Below are 21,718 nucleotides of genomic sequence, written 5' to 3'. Positions count from 1 at the left end.
ATCTCTTATAGCAGTCTGTTATGTAGTAAATAGAATTGTTTTGTAATTTCCAAACTGTTACAAGATACTGTGTTGTATAATTCTGTGTGCCATGCTAGGGAGGGAAATTAAGATTCTGAGGGAAAGGTAATAAAAAATACTTTTTGACAAAGTTAGCATGAGCCTCTGCTGAATATGGTATTTCTGCCATGAAAGAGTCAAACTTTCCTGCCCCTCATATGTGTTAAAGTGGAAAAACCTCCAACACCCAAAACTAACCAAACTAACAACCCCTCCCCCAAAACCCCAAACCCAGCATGGGCATGAATTTGTACTTCAGTCTAGACACATTGCCCAAAGTGAGGGATCGGATTGTCTGCATCTCTTGTTGTACTAACAGCAGTAATGGATGAAGCACTGAGTTCCTTCAAATGTGCTTCTCATAATGCTGATGTTCATAGCACTCCTTTGGAGATTATTAATGTTTACCTGCTTCATGCTGACATTTAAGTGTTTGTGCTGTGTCAGTTTGTTGGAATTCATGAGCAAGCTGAAGAGAGTATCTAGTGTTTCACTGTAGAAGTGACTTTGCAGCCTCTGTCGCAACCATTAGACTGGATGGGGTCACTTGTTGTCTTCTGTGTTGGTGCTGCAGAAATAAAAGTAGCTTTGTTCAAAAGCCTCTAAATCTTCCTATTACCAGGAAAGGTTGTACAGTGAGGAGCAGCTCTGTGATACCACAGCTTTACTGTGGATAGATTTGTACATTCAACTGACAAATTATTTGTCTGTGCCTTTCACACCTGATTCTCTGGTTGTTTTGTGTTTTTTTTTAAGTGCTATTTTATACACATGGTTTTGTTTCTTCTCAATTTGTTTGAAGCCTCTTTTTGTGTATTTTAGCCTGGCTTTTGCCTGTGTTTTCATTGTGTGTTCTCCTGATACTTTGCTTATAATTGAGAGCTCACAGTCTCGGCAAGCAATGAAGCAGTGTGCAAATGCCACCAGGCAGGAAAAGTTGAAGATATTTCCTGAACTAATAAAGCGCAGGGGACTTAGAAGAGAACAATGAAGCAAGTAAACAAACACCAACCATAAAATAATATGACTGCTGAATTCAGCTTCTGTGTAAGGCACTCAGTGCCTGTGTGTTTCTTAAATGAGTTGTAAGTTGCATTTGGCATTAGGAAATAAACCCCAAAACAGCACCACCCCTCCCCATAAAAAAAAAACAAAAAAAAACAAAACGCTAAAGCCCCTTCCCCAAAAGATTGTTCAGGCAGGTAAGGAAAGAGCAAAGTTCACACTCTCACTAGTATGAGCAGCTGTACAATTGCACGGAAAGTGTGACTTCCCTTGAAGGAGCATGGTAGAAGAGATTTTGGTGTTTGGATTTTGAAGTAGATGGCATTAGCATGTCTTGATGAAATAATGCTAAACATTAAGAGTATTTAAGCAGGTTAAGAACAAATAGAACAATCATTCCACTCTGGTCTTTCCCCATGTACATCAGAGATTGTGTATGAATTGGACCATAGAATTTGTAATCTTACAGCATAAAAAGAGTAAAGTGAAAAGCAGGAAATCAAAATTACTTGCAACGATTTGCACAGATAGGTGATAGAGCTCCTGCAATGAAAGCCTGAAATGCTATAGGGCTAAAGGCACAATGAGCCGCTTGTATGTGTGACAGAAGTGACAGTTCAGTTTGATTGCTTCCCATGGCAGGCAGCACAGGAGACCTGCTCTCCTTCAGAGTTGTCCTTCTCTTCAGTCTCACATTGAGATATCCTTATACTGCCCCCAGGCTTAGCGAAATCATGTGTGAATGTAGCTTCAGTAGTATGCCAGCTCCATTCTTCAGTCCTGGGGAGCATGGGGGGATCCAGCTTGTACTTGCTATTTTTGTTTTCTGGAAAGGGAAAATGGCAAGGGGACTATGCCCCTTTTCCAGTTTGCCTCTTGCATATCATCAGAAAATTGGGCAACTTTTTATCCAAGTATGTTGATTTTTGTATGGGCAGAGCATCAGTGAAAGATAAATTCTGGATAAATGTGTTGTTCTTTAAAACACACATTACTTCAGTCTAGTAAAACATCAAATGAAAACATTCTGTCTTTTTTTATCTTTCCCTAATTTAATTCATTGTTCTCTGTTCTTTTCATTCACTGAGTAGCAGCTTTTGGTAGTGACAGATACTGTATTGTGACTGAAATATGCATTTTGTAAGTCATAACTTGACTTGGTATTTAAATAAACTGTGTATGTACAGCGTGCAAGATTTATGCAGAACACAGCTGGAGGTATTCTGCGCAGAATTCCTATGGTTTAAAATGTCTCTTTCAAGTTGGAAAATGTGTTGTGAAGTAGATCCCATTATGATAATTGGACGTTCAGCTTCTCTGTCTTGCTCTATTATTTTTTTTGAATACAATTAACACATCACATACACTTCACCTGGTCTCTCCTCATTTACCTCTGACACTTCCTTGATATTTATTTAGACACATGTGGTGTCTTTGCTTTGAACTCAATAGTTGGTATATTCACTAGATTTTTTTTTAATAAACATTTTTCTCGTTTAGAGATATACAATTAGTTTGTATTGTTAGAGAAAAGTGTATGCATTGATGTTGATTTTAAGTCTTTTACTTATTTGTTAGATCATCCAGACATAAATTGTATAAAGATTGTAGAGAAAACTGTGATTATTTTCAAATCAAAATACCTGCTGGGAAGTTGCAGAAGCAGCTCATTTTATTGTAGTTCTCACAAGGGAACAGTACAGATGAGATGTGCAAAAAGACATCTAGAGAAAAAAAAAAATTAAAAAAAAAAAAAATATATATATATATATAAAAGAAGACTACCTTTAGTTTGAAATTGTTGTATTTAAGGTGGCAAAACCAGGAAGCAGAAAACTCAATGTTTTGTTTGAATTAAGCTTTATTCTTTTAGATTCAGCTGCAATGCTTTTATTTCTGAAAACAAAAGAAAAGAGAGTAAGTTATTTTTCAAAATAAAGCCACAGACTTAACCAGGACTTAATAAAATACTGTTGGCAGAGTTTTGATATCTGAAATAACAAAAGTAGTCTGCTGTGTTGTGTAACATGGGTAAACTGTTAGCTACATAATGCCATTATCCTCCAGAAGACAACTTGAAATTGTATGAAATAGTTTTGGTAAATTTTGGGGGGAAAAAACCCCGAACCCACAACCGAAAAAAAACCCACACAAGGAAAATATCTGATAGATGAAATTTTAGTGATTTCACAGGAGAAGAGAATATGAAAATACCATTATGGTGTATATTTCATTTGTGGAAATTAGGTTTGGAGTTTCCTTCCTTTTTTTTTTAATTTTATTGTAGCTTTAGGAGCACTCCCAGGGCCTGGAGGTTTAATAAGGAACAAATCAAAAATCCAGTCACAGCTTGATTTTCACAATAAAGTAGGAAGTTATTCTGGATTATTTCATTAATTTTAGCTGCAGTTTGGAATAAACTGGGACTGTGTTTTTGTCGAGTTCCTGTTCACAGCCCATTCGCATGGTAGCTGTTTTCCATAAAATTTTCACTACTCATATTACTGAAGATAATTGTAAATTAGTTTATTACAGGAAAAAGGTGTCATGTATTGAATAAGAATTCATTTTCTTTGTTTTAAAATTGAATTTATCAACTGTAAGATTTTTAGGTCTAAGACTCCAAGGTTTTCCTATGAAAATTCAGAGCTATTCAGAAAAAAAAATGGGAAGTAAGCTGAGCCCTTGAATGAGTTTTAGATAAAGCATGATTTTTATCCTTACGGAAGGTTTGTATGAGTTCTCATGCATGGCAGAGAGTCTTCCTTGATTCCTGCAGCACCCCTTAGTTGTGAAATGGAAATCTGCACAGTGTGAAGGGTTCTGAAATGGTGTCCACAACAAAGGGACCATGGTGGTGACAGAGTACAAAAATGAGGTGTGTTTGGTTGCTTCACCGTAGCCATCACCATGGAGAGATCCATTGTTCTACCCTTGCATCTTTGCTGGGTTGCTTAGGGAAGGGCGTGATGCAGAAACCATTAGAACAGAGCATTTCTAAAGGAGACCTGTGTCACAATAATGCCAAAGGAAATCAGTGTGTTCTTTTGAGATACCTTTGACTTTGGCTTCCAATTTTCAAAATGTACATTTAAAATTATCTCTATATAGAACTACTTGGAAGACTATTTTATTTAATTTTTTTTTAATGAAATCATTCTATAATAAAATATTTCGAGTACTGGCTAAGCTGTAAAGCTTAGGGCTGATAAACAAAGCATCTGAAGCCAAATGGCCCCTTAGCTAACCCCAATTAAAATAAAGATTTCATTGCGCTCTGTCCTGACAGAGAGGGAACATATTGTTGCCTTTAAGGGAGTTTGGTTTAGTTAATGAAAGAATTTATTTCATTTTTTTTTTTTCAAATACAGAACCTAATTAAATAAGTTTCAACTTGACTTGTAGTTAAGGACATTTTAACTCCTTAAAGGATACTTTTGTGTCCAGGAGTAGCTCTCTTTTGAATAATTTCTGGTGCAGTATTTAGTTTTGTGATTTATATAATAAATTTTACAGCAGTTCTCATGGGAGTAACATGCTTTAAATATACATACATACATGTTGTTGGTACTAAAAGTGTTAAACTTGGTATTGAGGTTATTCTCTTCAAGTAGCCTACTTGGTGTGAATTATTACTCAGAGATAGTAACTTACCCTAGATTCTTAAAAGCAATGTGGAAATGGAGGTTGCATGGTTTTGCTCTGAATGCGCTTTAAAAGCTGTAAATGATATATGTACATTGCTTACTCCTGCTGTTCAGTGAAAGGAAAGATATATCAAAGAATTATTTTTGGTGAAGCTCTCCAAGCAGTAGTTAAAATCTGTATCTCTGGAACATTTTTTCTTAGAGAGGATTAACGATGAAAATGAAAGCAATTTGTAAGGATTACAAAGGTGGTTAGCCTGCCTTTCTTCAGGATCCGTCTGTACTTGTATAGGTAAAGTTCATCCCCCATTTGTCAACTAATATAATAATTTATTACATATTCTCCACTAAAAATGTATGAAGAATAAAGAACACTTTTATCTAAAGGTGCTTTCTTCTTACATGCAACGACGTTTTCTACTTCGCACTTGAAGGCAGTCAAAGAATGGGAATGCTGTCACTTCTCTTAATTTCTTACCTGGAATTTGAAAAATGTCAAATGGCTGCTGTGTCTGTGGTAGTAGAATCCTGTGAGATAAGGCATAGTCTCTGTTGAATAATAGTGAGTTATGCTGCTGGGCTGTGTTGTTCATGCTTTGTTCATGTACCTGTAATTAAAGCACCAGCCCAGCATTGATCAGCAAGTGGTGTTTACAGTTAAATTACTTGGTACAAAAGCTGAATCTAGTCAAGGATGTTCATGCTTAAGATAAACAATTTTTAGTTGTAACAGGTATGTAACTGTTTCCCGAATGTATCTATGAAACTGTACATACATACTGGTTTGGAGCATGGCTTTCCAGTTAATGGGGAGGATTTCTTGATCAGAATTTTAAAAACATACATATTTTGCCTCCTGGGAGTTTTAAGCTGATGTTTGGAGTGTGTGTGCTTTTCCAAATGTCACTTAATCATGTGTTCTTCTTTACATGTTGAATAAATTGCATTCCCGCTCTCTTAAAATGAGTTTCCAAGGTGAGCAAAGAAGCTGTCTCCAACTAAGGGCTATTGATTTCCCCTAAGTTAAAGCCATTCCCAAGGCTTTTGACTACTTTTGCTTCAGATGCTGGATTTGATTATTACCTTCACCTATGGAGGTAGATGATACTTAAAAGATTTCTACCTGTGTGAGGAAATAAATTTTATTTACAGATAAGTCACAAATACTTCAGGTTTCAACTTTTAATTGAAAAAGTGTGTTGTTTGATGCAGGTGTGAATTTGAATAAAAGTAAGGACTCGATAGTCCCAGAGTCCTAAAAATCTTTATTTGGCATATGTTACAGATCTTGAGATAACTGAAATGCGGTGCTGTTCTTTTCCGTGAATTTCTGTAGATCATTATAATTAAGATGTTTTTCAGAAATCTCAAGAATAGTTGCCAAATATAACCCAAAATAAGAGTTCTCGATATCCTCGTTCTGCCCTACAGCTACATTTCCCATCCGTTATCTTGCCATATCTTATTGTGCTCAATTTTAATTAAATTACAATAGCAGTTTTGCAGTCATAAGTGACATGAAAGTTTTCCAAAGACTATTATACCCACAGGATATTTCCCTGATGTGTTCTTCTTGTTTTTCACCTTGTCCAAATTCTGTTCTTTGGTGACAGAGAGCATGGAACAGAAAATGAAGAACATGGTGTAGTGACTTGATTGACAAGTATCAGTTTACAGCCAGAAGTAATCAGTTGCACTTTGTTGTCTTTGGGAATATTTATTCCAATGGTCATATAAGAATTCTTAAAAACTGATGTATTTGATCAAGATCTTGGCTTTCACTTAATTTTATTTATGCTCAGTGTAACACTGGGTATTCTGTGTTTAGGTTTCAACATACAGATGCTGAATCTTTAAATACAAACCCTGCGTTTGCAGTGCTGCAACCTCAGTTCTTGCTTTTCTGCCTTTAAGGGTGTTGTACTCACAAATGTTACCCACACATTTTACTTTGATATCCCACAGTCTGAAAAGTCACTTTTTATGCTTTTAAAAAAATAATATTGTTGGATCGTCAGTCCTGTAATATTAATTGCTTGTCAAATCCCTAAGAAATAATGAATTAATGTGCTTAATCATAATGCCCTGTTAGGAGTTGAAGTTTGCTGATGTCCCCAGCCTCTCTATTTAACACAATTACAGATACACATTCAGGACGTTTGAGTGGATTGCATTTCATTAATACGATTTGAGCAGACAATACCAAGTTGCTGTTGGGCCTGCTCTGACAGCTAATTACTGAAATGAAGTGTGTACATGGCTAAGAAACAATGGAGCACTTGTCAGGAACATTGAAACAATGCAGAAATAGTGCCAAATCTTGGAGTCAATTCTATTCTATGTAGGCTAGGTAGTAATCCTGCCAAGCACTTTATCAAATGGTATTGAGGAAGTTTGTATTGGTTTGGGGGAAGATTGGAGGGGTACTTGGGAGAGGATTTATTTAAGACACAAGCAAGAGCAGACTCAGTAAATTTCTTGAGATGAAGGCCTCGGTCTGATAGAGTCGAAGGGGAGAGATAACATTCAAGCTTTCTACCTTCCTGGTCTTTCCCAAACATCCAGATATATCTGCAAAATTATGAAAATTATCATGAAGATGGCTACAGAACGTTTTTTTTTCATCCAATTCTCCTGACTTCTGTGTTGTAAGAGAAGGTGCTAGTTATTATTGGAGATTTTTTCCTGTTCATGTTAGGAGAACTCTTGGATTACCAGCGTGGTTTATCCTGATGCATGCATCCATATCCCCGATTGTAACAAGAGCCACCTCTCAGTGGCTCATGTTATTTAATCTGTTTGTCTTGAAGTTCACAGGTAACATGGAGACAAGGGAGTTTGTATTAAATACACTTGAGCCTTTATTACCTCAGTGGCGCTTGTTCATCTTTCTGGTTTAGAAAGGCATTTTTCTTCTTAATCCTTAAATATTAGTTAGTAAACAAAAACAGAGGAAACTGAGATGTGTTTTTCATTCCAGTGACAATAAGGAATGTGTTCATTTAATCATATTTGCAATCTGGTGAGCTGTACAAAATTGCAGCTTAGTTTCCTGGTCGGTATGAGAAGGCATCTTTTAAAGTGCACCAATTTTAAAAGCTCCACTGTTACAACCAAGATGCTTGAGAGGTTTTGCTTTAGTGTTCATTAACGAGTAACTCAAGGATACACTACAGGCCATACCATCAGGCAGTAAACTAATTGCAGCAGAAAAATACTCTATTTCTTGTTGAATTTGAATTGTGAATCAGAAATGTTTAGATTCATCTGCAGCTTCGGTTGAAGACAGAAAGGACAGTGGCAGCTTTCCTGTAAAGGGTTTGTCTGCCTGATCAACTCAAAAATCCATGGTGAGGTGCTGGAATAGTTTGCCATTCTTGCAATTCATTTTACAAAACAAGTTCCAGACTGAGCTCTGCTTTCATGTATTCTCTCTCCATGGAAATTATGTCCTTTTTCTCATTTCAAATTAGATGAGTACAATGAAATCCTTATTTTACATATTTATTAACAAGGCTTTCATCCCTGTGGTATTGTAACTATCCTCACTACTGTATGCAAAGAAATTACAAGGAGAACTCTCAAACCTTTAGGAGGAGGTATATGTGATCACTGTTTTTCAAGCTCATATCTGTATTCTTGCATGTTGCTCCACCAGCCCTTATTTGTTCGCCTTCCTTTCCGTGCACTGTTGATGGCATTGATTTTGTTTTTCCCAGTTCTGAAGTAAATCACATTACAGACCTCATGCCATGCTCAAATCCCTTTGGATATCCATTGTTAGAAAATTGACGAGTGAAGTGACTCCAGTGCCTGGTATTTGGAGGGTTAAGGGAATTTTTAGCCTCACCAAAAAGTATTTGGTCAGGTACTCAGGTGCTGGAAATTTTCTTAGCAACATCAGTCACTGAGGAACACAATCATCTGCTGTTCTGGGGTAGAGATTACAGAGCTTAATCATTAGCTACTATAAGCTGCAGCTGATGCCAGACTCTACCCCCTTTACACCTAATTAGCCTCATTAATGAGCTCTTCTGCTCTCCACAGAGAGGGCTTCCTCCTTGGAATAGAAGGCAAAAATACTTCACCCAGGTAGATGTGCTGAAACCTTTAATTATTGCCCACACCTGCAAAGCGTTGTGTCTCTGACAGCAATATTGCTTATCTGAAATTGTGCTTACTTCCAGTGACCATAGTACAACGTGTTAACTCTTTAGCACCTTAGGAACAGTTTTTAAGTATTTATAGGGTATAAGCCTATAAGCACTTGAGAATTATATGCTTAAACAAGTTGGGTGTGTTTTATAGGGGTAGGAGGGTTGTATGTCACAAAATTGTTTCTGAAGTTCCCGAGTATTTTGTTTAACCCTGAAAAATGAGTTGAAATTGCTGTTGAATGTCAAGTAATGCATTTCCAGAACTAAGAACACTGTTAGGCAAATTACATTCTTTAAATGAGCAACTTTTGCATTTGGAACAATGTAATTTTGTACTGCTAAAATTGAAATATGGACAAATCCTTGTGTAGTAATCAATGTAGGTGAGCTAATTAAGTGTTCTGGTGTCATTCTCAGCTGCAGCAAGTATTGGTAAATACTACAGCCTAGTGTTTAAATTTATTGAAATCTGATAACATTGTGTTGGTTTTGTTGTTTATTTGTGTTAATGCTAAAGGAGCTATTGAAATATTTCTGTGTGCACAAACTGATTGTGCCCTTTAGAGCAAACGTCTATGTCAGTGCTTACGCTAGTTTTTCATGGGTAGAGTTCAAAATCTTAATTTCTCTGTTCAAATACTTAGGTTATTTAGTAACTTTTACCAGAGTAGCTAGCTTGCTTGACTTTCCAGCAGGAAATGTCTACTGTGAAAATATCTGTCATCCAAGATGGCATCAGATGTCATCTATCTCTGGCACCAGAAAGAATGTGATCCAGGCCCATGGGGTGCTGAGCTTCCTTCAAGATGAAGTGAGCAGGGGGAAGTGTTTCCTTTTACTGCTTTCATACTTACCTTAGCTTTCTCAGCTTCCAGCTTGGCATTCCAGCACGTGAAGCAATTGGAGAGAAAATCTTGCACTATAGGGTGCTCCAAGTTTGCAGGCAACTGTAGCCACAAGTTATGGTTCTTTCTGAGGGAGTTTGAGCCAAGAAAGTTCTTTTCCTGGAAATTCATCTTCTAAAATGAATAGACGATTGTGTGCCTCCTGCAAGGTGAGTTCAGTGCCTGTGCAGAGTGACAGGGCTTTTCTGCCAAAGTTGAGATATTGTTAGTTTTAGCCAACTTTCCCTTAAAGATGTTCTTAGCAAAATGCTGAGCTGATGTGGGCTAAATTAGTACAGTTTAGTAGGAAGTTGGAACAGAAAGTATATCCATACAATTGAAAGAGTATGAAGAAACTGAAATTAGGGTCTCAAAGCTGTGAGGTAACGGAGATAATAGACATCATTATTAGCAGTTCTTGAGAATATGTAGAGCAAAGTTTGTTTCACTTTATTAATAGTTAAGACAACATCAAGCCTCACCATCCAAGGTGTAGTAGTGTGCTATGTAAATCAGAGAAATTCATGTGTATTTTCCGTGACTGCAGTTTGTATTGAATGCCAAGATAAAGCATCAAAATTAGTGATTTTTTCAAACATTTGGATAACGTTTTGTCAATTGTTAGTGCTGCTCCTAACTATTCCATCAATGGAATTGAAGTCTGTGGACTCTTCTGATTGAAACCTTGGCAGGTGTGGTTCTGTTTCCTGGGTGGCAGAGCCTGAGGCTCCAGAAGGACTTTTACAAGATAAAAATTATCATTGAGGGCATGTGGGTCTGGAGGGGAGCAGCGTTGGTGTTGTTGGCCCAGCGAATACCTGCCCATCTGCTCTCTGTCAGAATACGTTAGAAGTGCATCTGGGTCCGTGCCCCAGAGTTGCAGCTCCGAGCGGGTTATGTGCTTGTCTCCACGACAACTCAAGGAACTGTGTAAACTGCTGCGCTCTGAGCCAGATGCTTCCCTGCACATGTGGTCTAATTAGATGGCATTTCCCCCCCTTCCCCGCCCAGAAGAGTTCAGAAATTTTGCATGGTTTCCATGTCAAAAATGTGTCGCTGATGTAATGGGAGTCAGGAGGAGTCATGTGGCCAAACACTAAATAATTGCACTTGCTGCAAAGCTCGGCTTCAGTGTGTGTGAGCTCTGGGTTTGTAGGAATGCAGAGCAAATTCCCTTTGGTTGTTTCATCATGGATTGAGCAAAACCTGTGGGGAAGTGTTGAAAGGAAAAATCTAGGGTTTTTTTGCATCCTAACACTGGATGCAACTTTCTTTTTGTGACTATACCAGGAAGGAATTGGAGGACTGAGGCAGATTACATGTCTTGCAATAGATGCTTGCAAGACATAGCGTTCTCAGCCTCCCAGAAGCAGGATTTCTTTACCTTGTTTCTTTTTTTTCAAGGGTTTGAATAGAAACTGCAAGGAGTGAAATGTAGAGAAGAGCTTGGAGAAGTAAAACCAAACCCGACTTATAAAAACTAACACCATCTAATATGGCGGTATCCTCTATCTGTTGTGAGATGGGGCAAAGGGCTTCCTTTAGTGCCAGTGGTCGAGCAGCTCTATGAAAAGTAATGGAAAAGTAGCACAGGTTTTGTGGTTATACTAATGTGGCTTTTTCTGTGTCTTGCCTCCTCATGTGGTAAAATCTGAGCCTTTTCCTAAAAGTGAAAGGAGAATGAAGAGTTCTTATTTATTGTAAAAGGGGAATGCTTTAGTTTGCTTCTTTCCATCTGTGAGAAGTATCCTGAGCAGTTGTGGACTTGATTTCTTAGTTCTTTCCCAGAAGTTGCTTGGGCATACATACAATATACTAAAGCTCTGTATGAACAGTGTAGAGGCAAGTGTGTTTGGTGTGGCAAGTTCTAGTTGTTCCCAGGAGTGGATCCTGTTGTGTCTTTAAGAGTCTAATGATATATGTTACTGATTTATAATCTCACATCTGTGATAAATAACCATAGCAAGCAGATGTGCATATGCATTTTTATATTAATCCTTGACCACTTAGGCTTCCCCAGAGACTGTTACATGACTCGAGCGGAAAGGAATGAAACTTTTTTTTCCAGTGTCCCTAATCCAGTGCCTTGGATTACCTCTCTCAGGGGACATGATAAATCCTTTCTCTAAAGTGACTTTTTCTGGCTGGGTTTGTTCATGACACTAGTTGAGGCTTCCACACCAAATTACCAAGTGGCATAACATGATGACAAATCAAACCTCAGTGAGTACTAGCATAGTAATAGCATTTCCTTTGCAGATACTATATGGAGGTGGCATTGCATATCATGTTATCTTGTATGCTGTGCATTAGTGTATCTACCAGAGACTGGATGTCTCTAACTCTGTGAAAACTTAGTTTAATTTCATTATATCTATTTTATTTACAGAGATGGGGGCTTTGTTACTTAGCTGAGAGAGTGGGGTTTTATGACCTACGTTTATGACTAAAGCTTCTTTCACGTGTCTTTAGTGAAGCTAAAAATATTTTATTCTCCTTCTACATCTATATTAGCATTTAAATAGCATATTAAAATATTTGGATTTTGAAAATCGCTGGTTTATTCAATGTGCTTGCACAAACCCATATTTTCAATGTACTTGGGTGAATCCTGAAAGCTTCATTGATTTAGATGAGTTTTGGCTTTTTACATGCATCTAAGAAATCAAACCAAAGCAAAATACTAACATTTGTGACTTTCAGGCCTATTGGTCATTTCTAAATCTTGGCCAATCATTTATCATTGTTGCAGACATTTATTTTTCCATATTTTAGCAAAATATTCTTGAGTTTTAATAAATGAAACAAAAAGAAAAAGCTTTATCTTATTAAAGTCATCTATCTCGTAGAAAATACTTTGTGTAGATTGTGTTTCCAAGCACACTTCTCTATTTTGTCATAGTATAAAATAACTCGTATAAAGAATTGCACTGTAATTTTTTTCTCCTTTTTTTTGTATTGTCACTAACGTTCTACAATAGCTAAAGTAGGAAAAGGCTGCTTTATTATAGGGAGCCTGAATTGGTAGCTGCTTTGCATGCAGAACATACCAGCTTCAATGGGAGTATTGCTCATGGAATGATTGCAGAACTAGGCCCTGAAATTACCTTGCCAGCTAATGATAAAATCGCATGCAGGCCACAGGGGTTTTTGTGGAATAAATATAAGAGTGGAACAATATACAGTACACATTATACCAGTAATTTAAAGCATATTCAGGACAAAGAGAGAGTTCCTAGTGCAGGCAGCATCATAGAGATTTGCTGTATCTGATAAAGATTAGGTTTCTCAGCTCATAATACCATACTATTACTTTTCTTTTGTTAGTCTTTCAACACCTACACTCATGCATTGACACAATATCAAGTAGGAAGAGGAAGAATAGCCTCCTATTTAAGGTACTGAACAGGGATTAAAGAAATTTCGGTTCTTTTCCCTGGCTCTGCCAGAGACTTTTGTGACCGTGTACAAGTTACTTATTATTTTCATGCCTCTATTCTTGATCTGTGAAATGGTGATATTTTTTCTTATCCCCCTTCCCCCCAACCCTAAATGCTGGCTGGGGGGCATGGAGGGAAATCTCTTTTCTTGCTGGCTTCTTTGCACTTTGTCTTCCAGGTTTGTGGCTGGAGTTCCAGAGACATGAAGCTTAGGGATAGAAAAGACTGGCTGGTGCTGGTGATTTGGATGTCAGGGCAGACAGTGGCTTGAATTAGCTATATGAACACTCTGAAAGGTGGTTTGCTCTGTTACTGTAAAGTAGTCTTGTTACTTGTGAATATGACTATGTATTATTTACTTGTTCTAACATGAGAATGTCAGGTATCCTAATAATCTAAAAGGGTTTGAAAGGAGGAGCAAAAAAGTTGCTATGTGACATAGATTTTTTTCCCAGTTATACGTTTTTTGTTAGTTTCATCTTTTATTTGAAGTCGGTTTTGTGCAAAGTGTGTCAGATCCTGTAATGGTGTTGGGTGTAACTGTCTGAAACCATGTGTAAAAGGGGTGGTGTTGGACTTCCAGTGAATCTATCAGTGTCTGAGCTGCTTTTCTTACAATGTTTTAATGCAAATAAATTTTATTCTTTATTTTTTTCCCCAAAAAGTTTCATGGTAATTTTAACACACCTAAAGTTTTTGATTTGAAGGCAGTTTGGATGTTGTAGAATTGATTGCAGTTTAATGATGCATTGCATTACAATAATACATGTATTACTTGGCTTCTAGAAGAAGCACTAGCCGCAGAGTTCTTATTACAGTGTTTTAAGTTTTTGATGAAGTTTGAACATGTGGACATTATAATTTCCCATTTAAAGTTGTGTGTTTAAATTGCTGTGACTGTCTAGTCCTGTCCAGGTTAGGAGTTTGGGAAGCACATTGTATAAGTTAATTTGTGCACTGTACGATTTGTCTCACCTCCTGTGAGTTGTCTGTCAGGGAATGTTTTGGGAAAGCAAGCTCCAGGCTCTTATAAGGGTGATGCCTCTGCTGGTGCATACAGCTTGCTGGGTGTGCCTGTACCTGCCATCCACAGCACAGGTAGCAGCTCAATTTCAACACATGACATTTTGAAGGGGATGTTGATGTGACTAAGTGTTATGATTGATGTCAGCAATTTGACTGACTCACAGTCGCCTTTCTCCCTTTTATTTCTCCTCCAATGATATTGTAACAACTTATTAAAGGAGTTATCCGATCACATGCAGAAGAATGACAGCTGTCAGAAATTCCAGTTCTCCAGCAGCTGCAAGGGTTGAGAATTAAGAGAAATGACCCACTGTTGGATACTGTAAACGATATAAAAAGTATATAGCCTGTAACTATTATAAAACCATGGTAAGGATATTCACTCTTGTTGTCTCTCTACCAGAGGTTTTATAAGCTAGCGAGGAATGTGAAAAAAAGGTCTGAAATTGGTAGTAAAAATGGGCATCTACATGAGACAGTGTCTGGACAGTGCAGTCTGCATTGATAAATAACATGGCTTTTAAATGCTTTTCAAGATTACACTTAGCAATAATAATTTATCTGAACTGATAGTCTCTTTTTGAACAGTTTTAATTTAGTTTACCTTAGAAGAAGTGTGGTCAAATCTCTGAGCACATGATTTCTTTGTTCCTGAGCAGAATCTTGAAATGCTAATAAAGCTGTGGTATCATTTGCTTAATGCAGAGTATTTGATCTATGCTTTCTTTATTCCATTATGACTGAGGCAGATGCAGAGAGCTTTCCTGTGCTGAACGTATGTACCAGTTATGGGGAGGTTATTTGTCGTTGCAATTGCAAACGAATGAGCCAATGTCCTATCAGGTGTCTGTCACCATTTTCAGGTTTTCTTTATGGAATCCTGCTGGCTGACTGATGATCCTTCTTCAGCTGTGATGAGCTAATCTTTCCTTGACATTGTAATCGCAATTCCTGAAAGGTCTGCAGAGCAGTTGCTTGCCTTTGGTTGCTGTTGTGCCTGACACTGACATATATATCCAGATCAGTAGGATCATTCTCCTATCTTAGTTTCATTACAATTCTGGATGGAATTAAGGATGATGATTCGTAGGATATCGCTACAGGCTTTACTTTGTCATTTGCAACATAACCAATTTCAGTAAAGGATGTGGTTATTTGCAACATCTAGGTAGTAATAAACCAGTGATACATGAATCTCTTGCATGTCTGTTCTTGTGGTGTATTTGGGGGTTGCTGCACAGATACTGACATCAGGCTTACAGCTTGTAGACTGTCAGATTGTCATCTTGTTCTGCACCTTTAAATTCAACCCATCTTTTTTCATTTTGTGGCTGGTTTACAGAGCAGCTCTAATGGCTTGTGTGTTTATTAGAGAGGCTTCGAAAGAGCACCTACATGGTTTAAAGGCATGCATACAGAAGCACAAAATTCATTACCCTGAACCACAGGCTGACCATGATAATGCAGAAGAAATTGTGTATATCTTCTATGGCATAAGTTTTAGCATTGTCTAAACAAAAGTCTTCAGGTTTAAGTAGTTGGGGAGTTTTGTTGGTGTTTTGGGGGGGGGGGGGGGGGTGTCTGTTGGTTTTTTTTTACTTTTAGGATCAAGTTTTGTGAAATCTTTGCTTGTTCAAGAGACTCTCACTGTTGACCTAACTCTAACCCTGCCTCTATTGTCTTAATGTTTTCTCCAGCAGTCGCAGCTTGGCTTTAAAATTCCATTACCCAGATGCACGCTTTGGTATCCCATCTCTTACAGAAGTGGGAATAGACAGGCTTCCATGAGTTACATGGACACCTGTGTGTCTTTCCAGAAGTATCATTTCTGTTTGGCTCTTTCCCTTCCTTCAAGTCCCTCTCTAATCTGTGCTGTCTTATGTCCTGCATATCTTTGGTCCTTTATAGTCACTGTGAAAGTTACTGCCATGGCCTGGCCTATCTGTGAGTTTGGCAAGTCGGGTAATTCAGATATGATGCTTCTGACACAGATTGTCTGAACAAGGTCCTGTGCCCTCTTCCGAAAGAAAGATCTTGTTTCTGAGGAAAAGTGGTTTCCTTGAAAGATGGGGGATCTTGGTGATTTTTTTTTTTTTTTCCACCATAGCTGATCAAAATCAGACCTACCTTTCACTTTGCATTATGGCTTCTTAAAATAAAACAGCAGTTTTCATGCAATTTCAGAACAGTTTGACGTTAAGTCCCAGACTCGTTTTGTTTTTCACTTGCTGCCTTAAGCAGTTTTAAATACTAATTTAGAATGTAACAGAATTCTAATTAAAAATAGGGCTGGCAACAGATCAGGTGTGGCTGAAACTTTTCAGCGTTTTCAGGGGTTGTGAGATAGCAGCACTGTCCTGATGAGCTTCATTTATGCCATATGAATATAAAATATTCATATAAAGGGAAATTTACAAAGGCATAAAAAAGGTACCTATGTTTTCCGTGCACTGGGAATCTTAAATCTTAGTTTTATATTTTGAGGTTACTTCTCTGTGTTAAGATTGCAGATTAAACGTCTTTGAAATGTGCAGATGTTTGTACTTAAGAAATAATTTTGTCATCCAATCTTGAAATATATGTGAATTATCTGATATTACAGATCAAATCAGATTCCTCAGAGTCATATTGTGCACATATTCAGAGCATTTGCTATGCCGTATCTTAGTCTCTATTATACATTTATAGTTGGAGAGGGGAATAGTGGGTATTTAAAGTATTGATGAATCAAGGCCTAAAATCTAATTGTTGGAAACCACAAGTTTAGGATTTGATGGGTTTATCAGGACAAGTTATTATGATTGTTATACATGTGAGCAAGACCATTCATTTCACAAAATATCTGCAGTTCTTAGCATGTCCCCTTGTGCATAATGTCATCTGTCAGTAAAAGCAGAGCTGATCAGCTTTATAGTTTACAGTTAACTAAGTCTGTCAAGAAAATGGTCTTATTGTCCAGCTTATCTTTTTGTAATGAAGCTGTGGATGGGGGTGAGCAACACTGTGTTCACCCTCTTGGAGGTCAGGGAGGATGGAAGGTGCTAATGCATTCCAAGCTGAAAAGCTCACGCTTGACCTTGGTGATTAAAGTTTTTCCTATCATCTAGCAGCAGTTGAGCCTGAATTGTCTTTTAAGAAGTCAAAAGGTCTAATCACCCTAATGAACAAACTCAATCATTAGTACTTTGGGGAAGGAAGTGTGTTAACATTGCAATAACACTGGTTCCCCCCGCTGTAGTGTGTGTGTTTGTAGGAATGGTACATAGCTTGGTGGTAAGAGGAGAAGCTGGTGTCATTGTGCTGGATGTTCAGTGGAGTAGAGGAAGCTTCTGCTGGGCAGGGTGTAATTCTTTCCACCAGGTTCATGCTCTTTGGCCATGGGAGAAATTTTGGGGGTTTGTAAGTGAGGATTAAATGAAAGCTAAACCTGCCCTTGGTGAACTTCTCTGATCATGGACTTACCTACACTTGTCTTCATGTATTCCTCCTTACTTGTTTCACACTCTAGATTGTGTCTATGTCAGACAAATATTTTTCATCTGTTATGTTGTAGTAGCTGAAACTACTGAGAAAGCCTTTTTCATAATGGTCAAGTAGATGTTACATGCTGCTGTTTGTGGTACTGTTGCCCAGGCCCTGCTTTGGAAGTGTCTGTCACTAGTTTCTGTAGTCACAGGTACATTTGCAATCTCCTAAGATTTTCCCTCCCTAATGTTAGTGCTATGTAGTGTCCTGACTTATCCTTCCTGGTACCTGAAAGAGACTTTCATTTGCCAAGTTATCTCTTGCTTATTGAAGTTTTGACACTTCCATGTCATGCAGAAGTTCTGTCCCTTTCTGATACTTACTAACATGAGTGAGTGAGCTGTTAGTCTTTTAAACGCATTAAAACCTTTCAGGCATGCCTTGACTTTTGGGACAGAACCTTTGTCCTGGCAGTGGTCACTGTGTCATGGAGACTGTCACCAGTGTCTTGCTTACCAAGCTTATGCCAGCCAGACCCATTTCACTGAACCTTTTTCCTCTGTTCACTTTGAAACATTGACTTGTGATTCATTCTCCCACAATGAAACCAAAGCCGCAGGGGAAGAAAAAAAACCAAAAAGCTTTTACTCACTTAAGCTTTTTGCCTGGAAAGATCTTGAAAGGTTGTTGGGATTTTGTTTTACTCTGTAAATACCTGCTCGAGTAAATCAGAGAGCGTGTTATTATCCTTAAAACTAATTATCCTGAAACTGTAGTTGCTGCATAAGAAACCTGCTTTGTTTTCCAAATCCATGGTATTTCATTGGGCCAAGGAAAAGGTGACAGGAAGAGTGACTTCTTCCCCCTTTGAAAATGCTCCATCCTGTGCTTAGATCGCTAACATGAAAAGCTTCCCAAAACCGGAATGAAACCACCATTTTAAAGGGGGTGCTTGAAGGTTTTTTGCTGTCTAATGTTGATTTTGAACACTCAACAGATGAAGAGCCCAAATGTATTTTAATACGAGTATGAAAAAGCCTCTATATTAATTATGCATCAGTATGATTTTATCATTCTTTGTTACTTTCTTGATTTTAATTCAGTAAATATATATGCTTGCTACATAGAGTATTTGTAGATTTAAGTGTGGGGGAAATTTGTGCCCTTATGGCAGATGCACAGCAGACTTCAGCATTAACATAACTCATTAAAATAAGATAAAAGTAGAGCTGCAAAACAATTTCTGTCTTTTGCCAACAAGATTGTGAAAAAGGGATATTTCCCTCATTCAAGAAAGTCTAATCTGAGCTGGGGAGAGAACAGAGCAGACATTCCTGACTTGTTTCTGCAGGTTACCTGGTTGGGTCTACTGAGGCAGAGAAGCACAGTATAAAAAATTAAGAGGACTGTGTGTCATATTTTGGGGACATTAAGTAAAATTATCTTTTTGAATGATGAAAGTTCCTTCACCAGTATCGCAAAATGTGCATAAAGCGAAATGTGTTTTATCTTGATACGCAATTTGCTGGTTTTCAACCTGTTTCTCCGTCACATGGTTGAAACCTGGAAAATAGACTACAATTTACTGGATGATTTGTAAAGTCTATTAATCTACTTATTTTGGAAGGGTAGTAGATAAAAAGGGGACTGGATTCAAATGGATTCAGAGAAATCTTTTTCTGTTTCAATGCTCTGAACTCTACAGGGTGAACCCATCACTTTTTGTGAAGAAACGTTTGTGTCCCATCGTTCTGCTGTCATGAGGCAGTTCCTTCAGAATGCCATTCAGCTCCAGCTCTTTAAGCAGGTACCAGCTTAATTGCTCTAATGTAGAAGCAGATTCTTTCACAATACAACTGTTTTTTTGTGGGGTTGTTCCTGTAGTCCTTGATCTGTCAGCCGCATAATGAGGAAAACTCATATAGTTGTAGCACCTTAATTCCTGCTTGCTGCCTTTTCTCAGATTCAGGTGATGAGCCTTTCTATATTTTAAGAGGTGTGTAGGTTTTCCCCTAAAGGTCTCTATTCTCAGTTTTGATCTGAGCATACCTAGACCAAATATATCTGCTGTAAACTTTGTACAGAAAGTGCATTCCTGTTAAACATGACATTACTGCTTCAGGGAAGCTGAAAACATACATGCGTAGGCAACGACATGAGTGCTGTTTTTTAAGTGAAGCAGCATTTTGCAGTGGTAAACATTTTGCCAGTTCAGGTTGTATTTTCATTCGATGTAGACTCTCTTCCCAGTAAGAACATTGATTTTATTCTAGCAAATGCAGAATAAAGTCTTTCTGGAAAGGTAAAGGATGGGGTGGTTGATTTATGTATACTCTCTTTTAACACTGGTGTAGTTCATTGATGGCCGTCTGGATCTTCTTAACTCTGGTGAGGGCTTCAGTGATGTTTTTGAAGAAGAGATAAATATGGGGGAATATGCAGGTAAGAAATTCAGTATTTGAAAGTAATTTCAGACTTGTTCTTGACTTATTGTTTGTGGGCCATTGTGATGTAATGGGTCATAGTGGTCACCTAAATAATAGAGGCTGCAATAATCCCTATAGTTTAAAGTGTCCTAAATTTTTGTTCTTTCCTCTGATGAGAACTTTGAGTAATGTATTGTAGTTTGAATGAAGTCTGGTCAGTCTTAGAAAACCTCAGCTTTCCCACTTGGCTAAATACAACTAGAAGAGTTCTTGCAGTGGAGGATACTGAAAAACTTTGGCTTTACCCAGAAGTACCTCACATTTCTTTTAGCAGTCTTAAAAACAAAACAGTCAGTGTTCTCAAATGTCTGAAGGACAACCCAGCTAAACCAGAAATGCCTCTTAGCAAGTAAAAGAAAAGTTGTAGGTATCTCCTCAATTACTTGTTGTGTTTCCCTGAAAAGAAAAGGATGGTTGGTTGTCTGTTTCTGTACTGTTTATGCTCCTAGAACCACTAAGTGCTAACATGTCTGGCTTGTTTCTATTTGGTAGAGAGTTATAGTTTGTTTAATTTTGTGATTCTTTCTAGGTAGTGACAAATTATATCACCAGTGGCTCTCTACAGTAAGGGTAAGAACCCAGTCTTCTTCCAACAGGCATTCTAATTCTTACTGGACCACTGTACAGTTCTGGGTGGCTGTTAACCTCAGGCCTCATGCACAGGACTGTGTTGTATCCTTCAGTGTTCAGCTTTTACCAGTTTGAGTTTAGCTGTGAAAAGCCAATGCCCTCTTCAGATGCAGAGCAGAAGAAAAAATACACTTAAAAAAAAATCATAATAGAAAAAAGATTTAAATCTTAAGAATTCCTAATGTCTTAGAGACATCCGGAAATAGGTTCTTGTCATTTTAGAAAATAATGTGTATATCCCTTTTCCTGTAACAGAACAGGAAAAAAAGGGAACATTGCCACACCACAAAGCTCATTGTAAAATGGTGCGAAGTGCTGAACAGGGTCAGCCCTGTTTGGGAGGGGGGTTGTATCTCTTTAGTTTAGTGCTCCAGTTTTATAAAATAAAAATCTAGATACTTATGGAGAATAATATCTCGTTAGAGCTGATTTTGAAAGTCTCTTTTGATGCATAAAATGCAATATATTGGAAAGCAAAATATTTCTTGCTTTGGGTAAGAGTCAATAAGGAAGATTGAATTTTTTTCTGACAGAATTGAGTTTTGCAGCATTCCATTTGCCTACTGCTCTGCTTACAAATGGAGTTGTGCTCCTTACACAGAATGCTAAGCTCAATGTTATCTTGGTAATTTCTAATGAAACGTATTTTGTAATAGTAACTTTAAAAAGCCTATCTCATAGTCAGATAGTTAAATTTACACATAGGTGTATATAAATATAGATGACAAGTAACTTAAAAATTAAGAAAGGGAATGGCTGAGAGTGAATATAAAACTGTGTAATTAAATTCAACAGTTTATCTTTTTTGTGAAGATTGTCATGTAGGAACAGAAGTAGCAAATCTTAAAACTGCATCTGATTGTATCTGATCTCTGCAAATGCAGTTTTGCATTGAAATAAGAAAATAAAAAGTTCTTT

General features: G+C 37.6%; 1 protein-coding gene across 6 annotated transcripts in view; it reads left to right on the top strand.

The window, feature by feature from the left end:
* The window catches only part of DENND1A (DENN domain containing 1A), a 189,819-nt gene that overhangs the window by 128,885 nt on the left and 39,216 nt on the right, over nucleotides 1-21,718 (top strand). For all 6 annotated transcript variants that reach the window (XM_061476666.1, XM_061476663.1, XM_061476665.1 and 3 more), the window contains exons 14-16: nucleotides 19,390-19,491; nucleotides 20,039-20,126; nucleotides 20,700-20,740. In XM_061476666.1, coding sequence (XP_061332650.1) covers nucleotides 19,390-19,491; nucleotides 20,039-20,126; nucleotides 20,700-20,740 — 231 coding nt within the window. The remainder of the gene's footprint in view (nucleotides 1-19,389; nucleotides 19,492-20,038; nucleotides 20,127-20,699; nucleotides 20,741-21,718) is intronic.

This window comes from Pezoporus flaviventris, unplaced genomic scaffold, assembly GCF_033815535.1.
Source record: "Pezoporus flaviventris isolate CSIRO_AGI_PZ_B2104156 unplaced genomic scaffold, CSIRO_AGI_Pfla_v1 ptg000097l, whole genome shotgun sequence".
Lineage (NCBI taxonomy): Eukaryota > Metazoa > Chordata > Aves > Psittaciformes > Psittacidae > Pezoporus > Pezoporus flaviventris.
The sequence above is the reverse complement of the archived record's forward strand: the minus strand, read 5'-3'. Positions and strand labels throughout refer to the sequence as shown.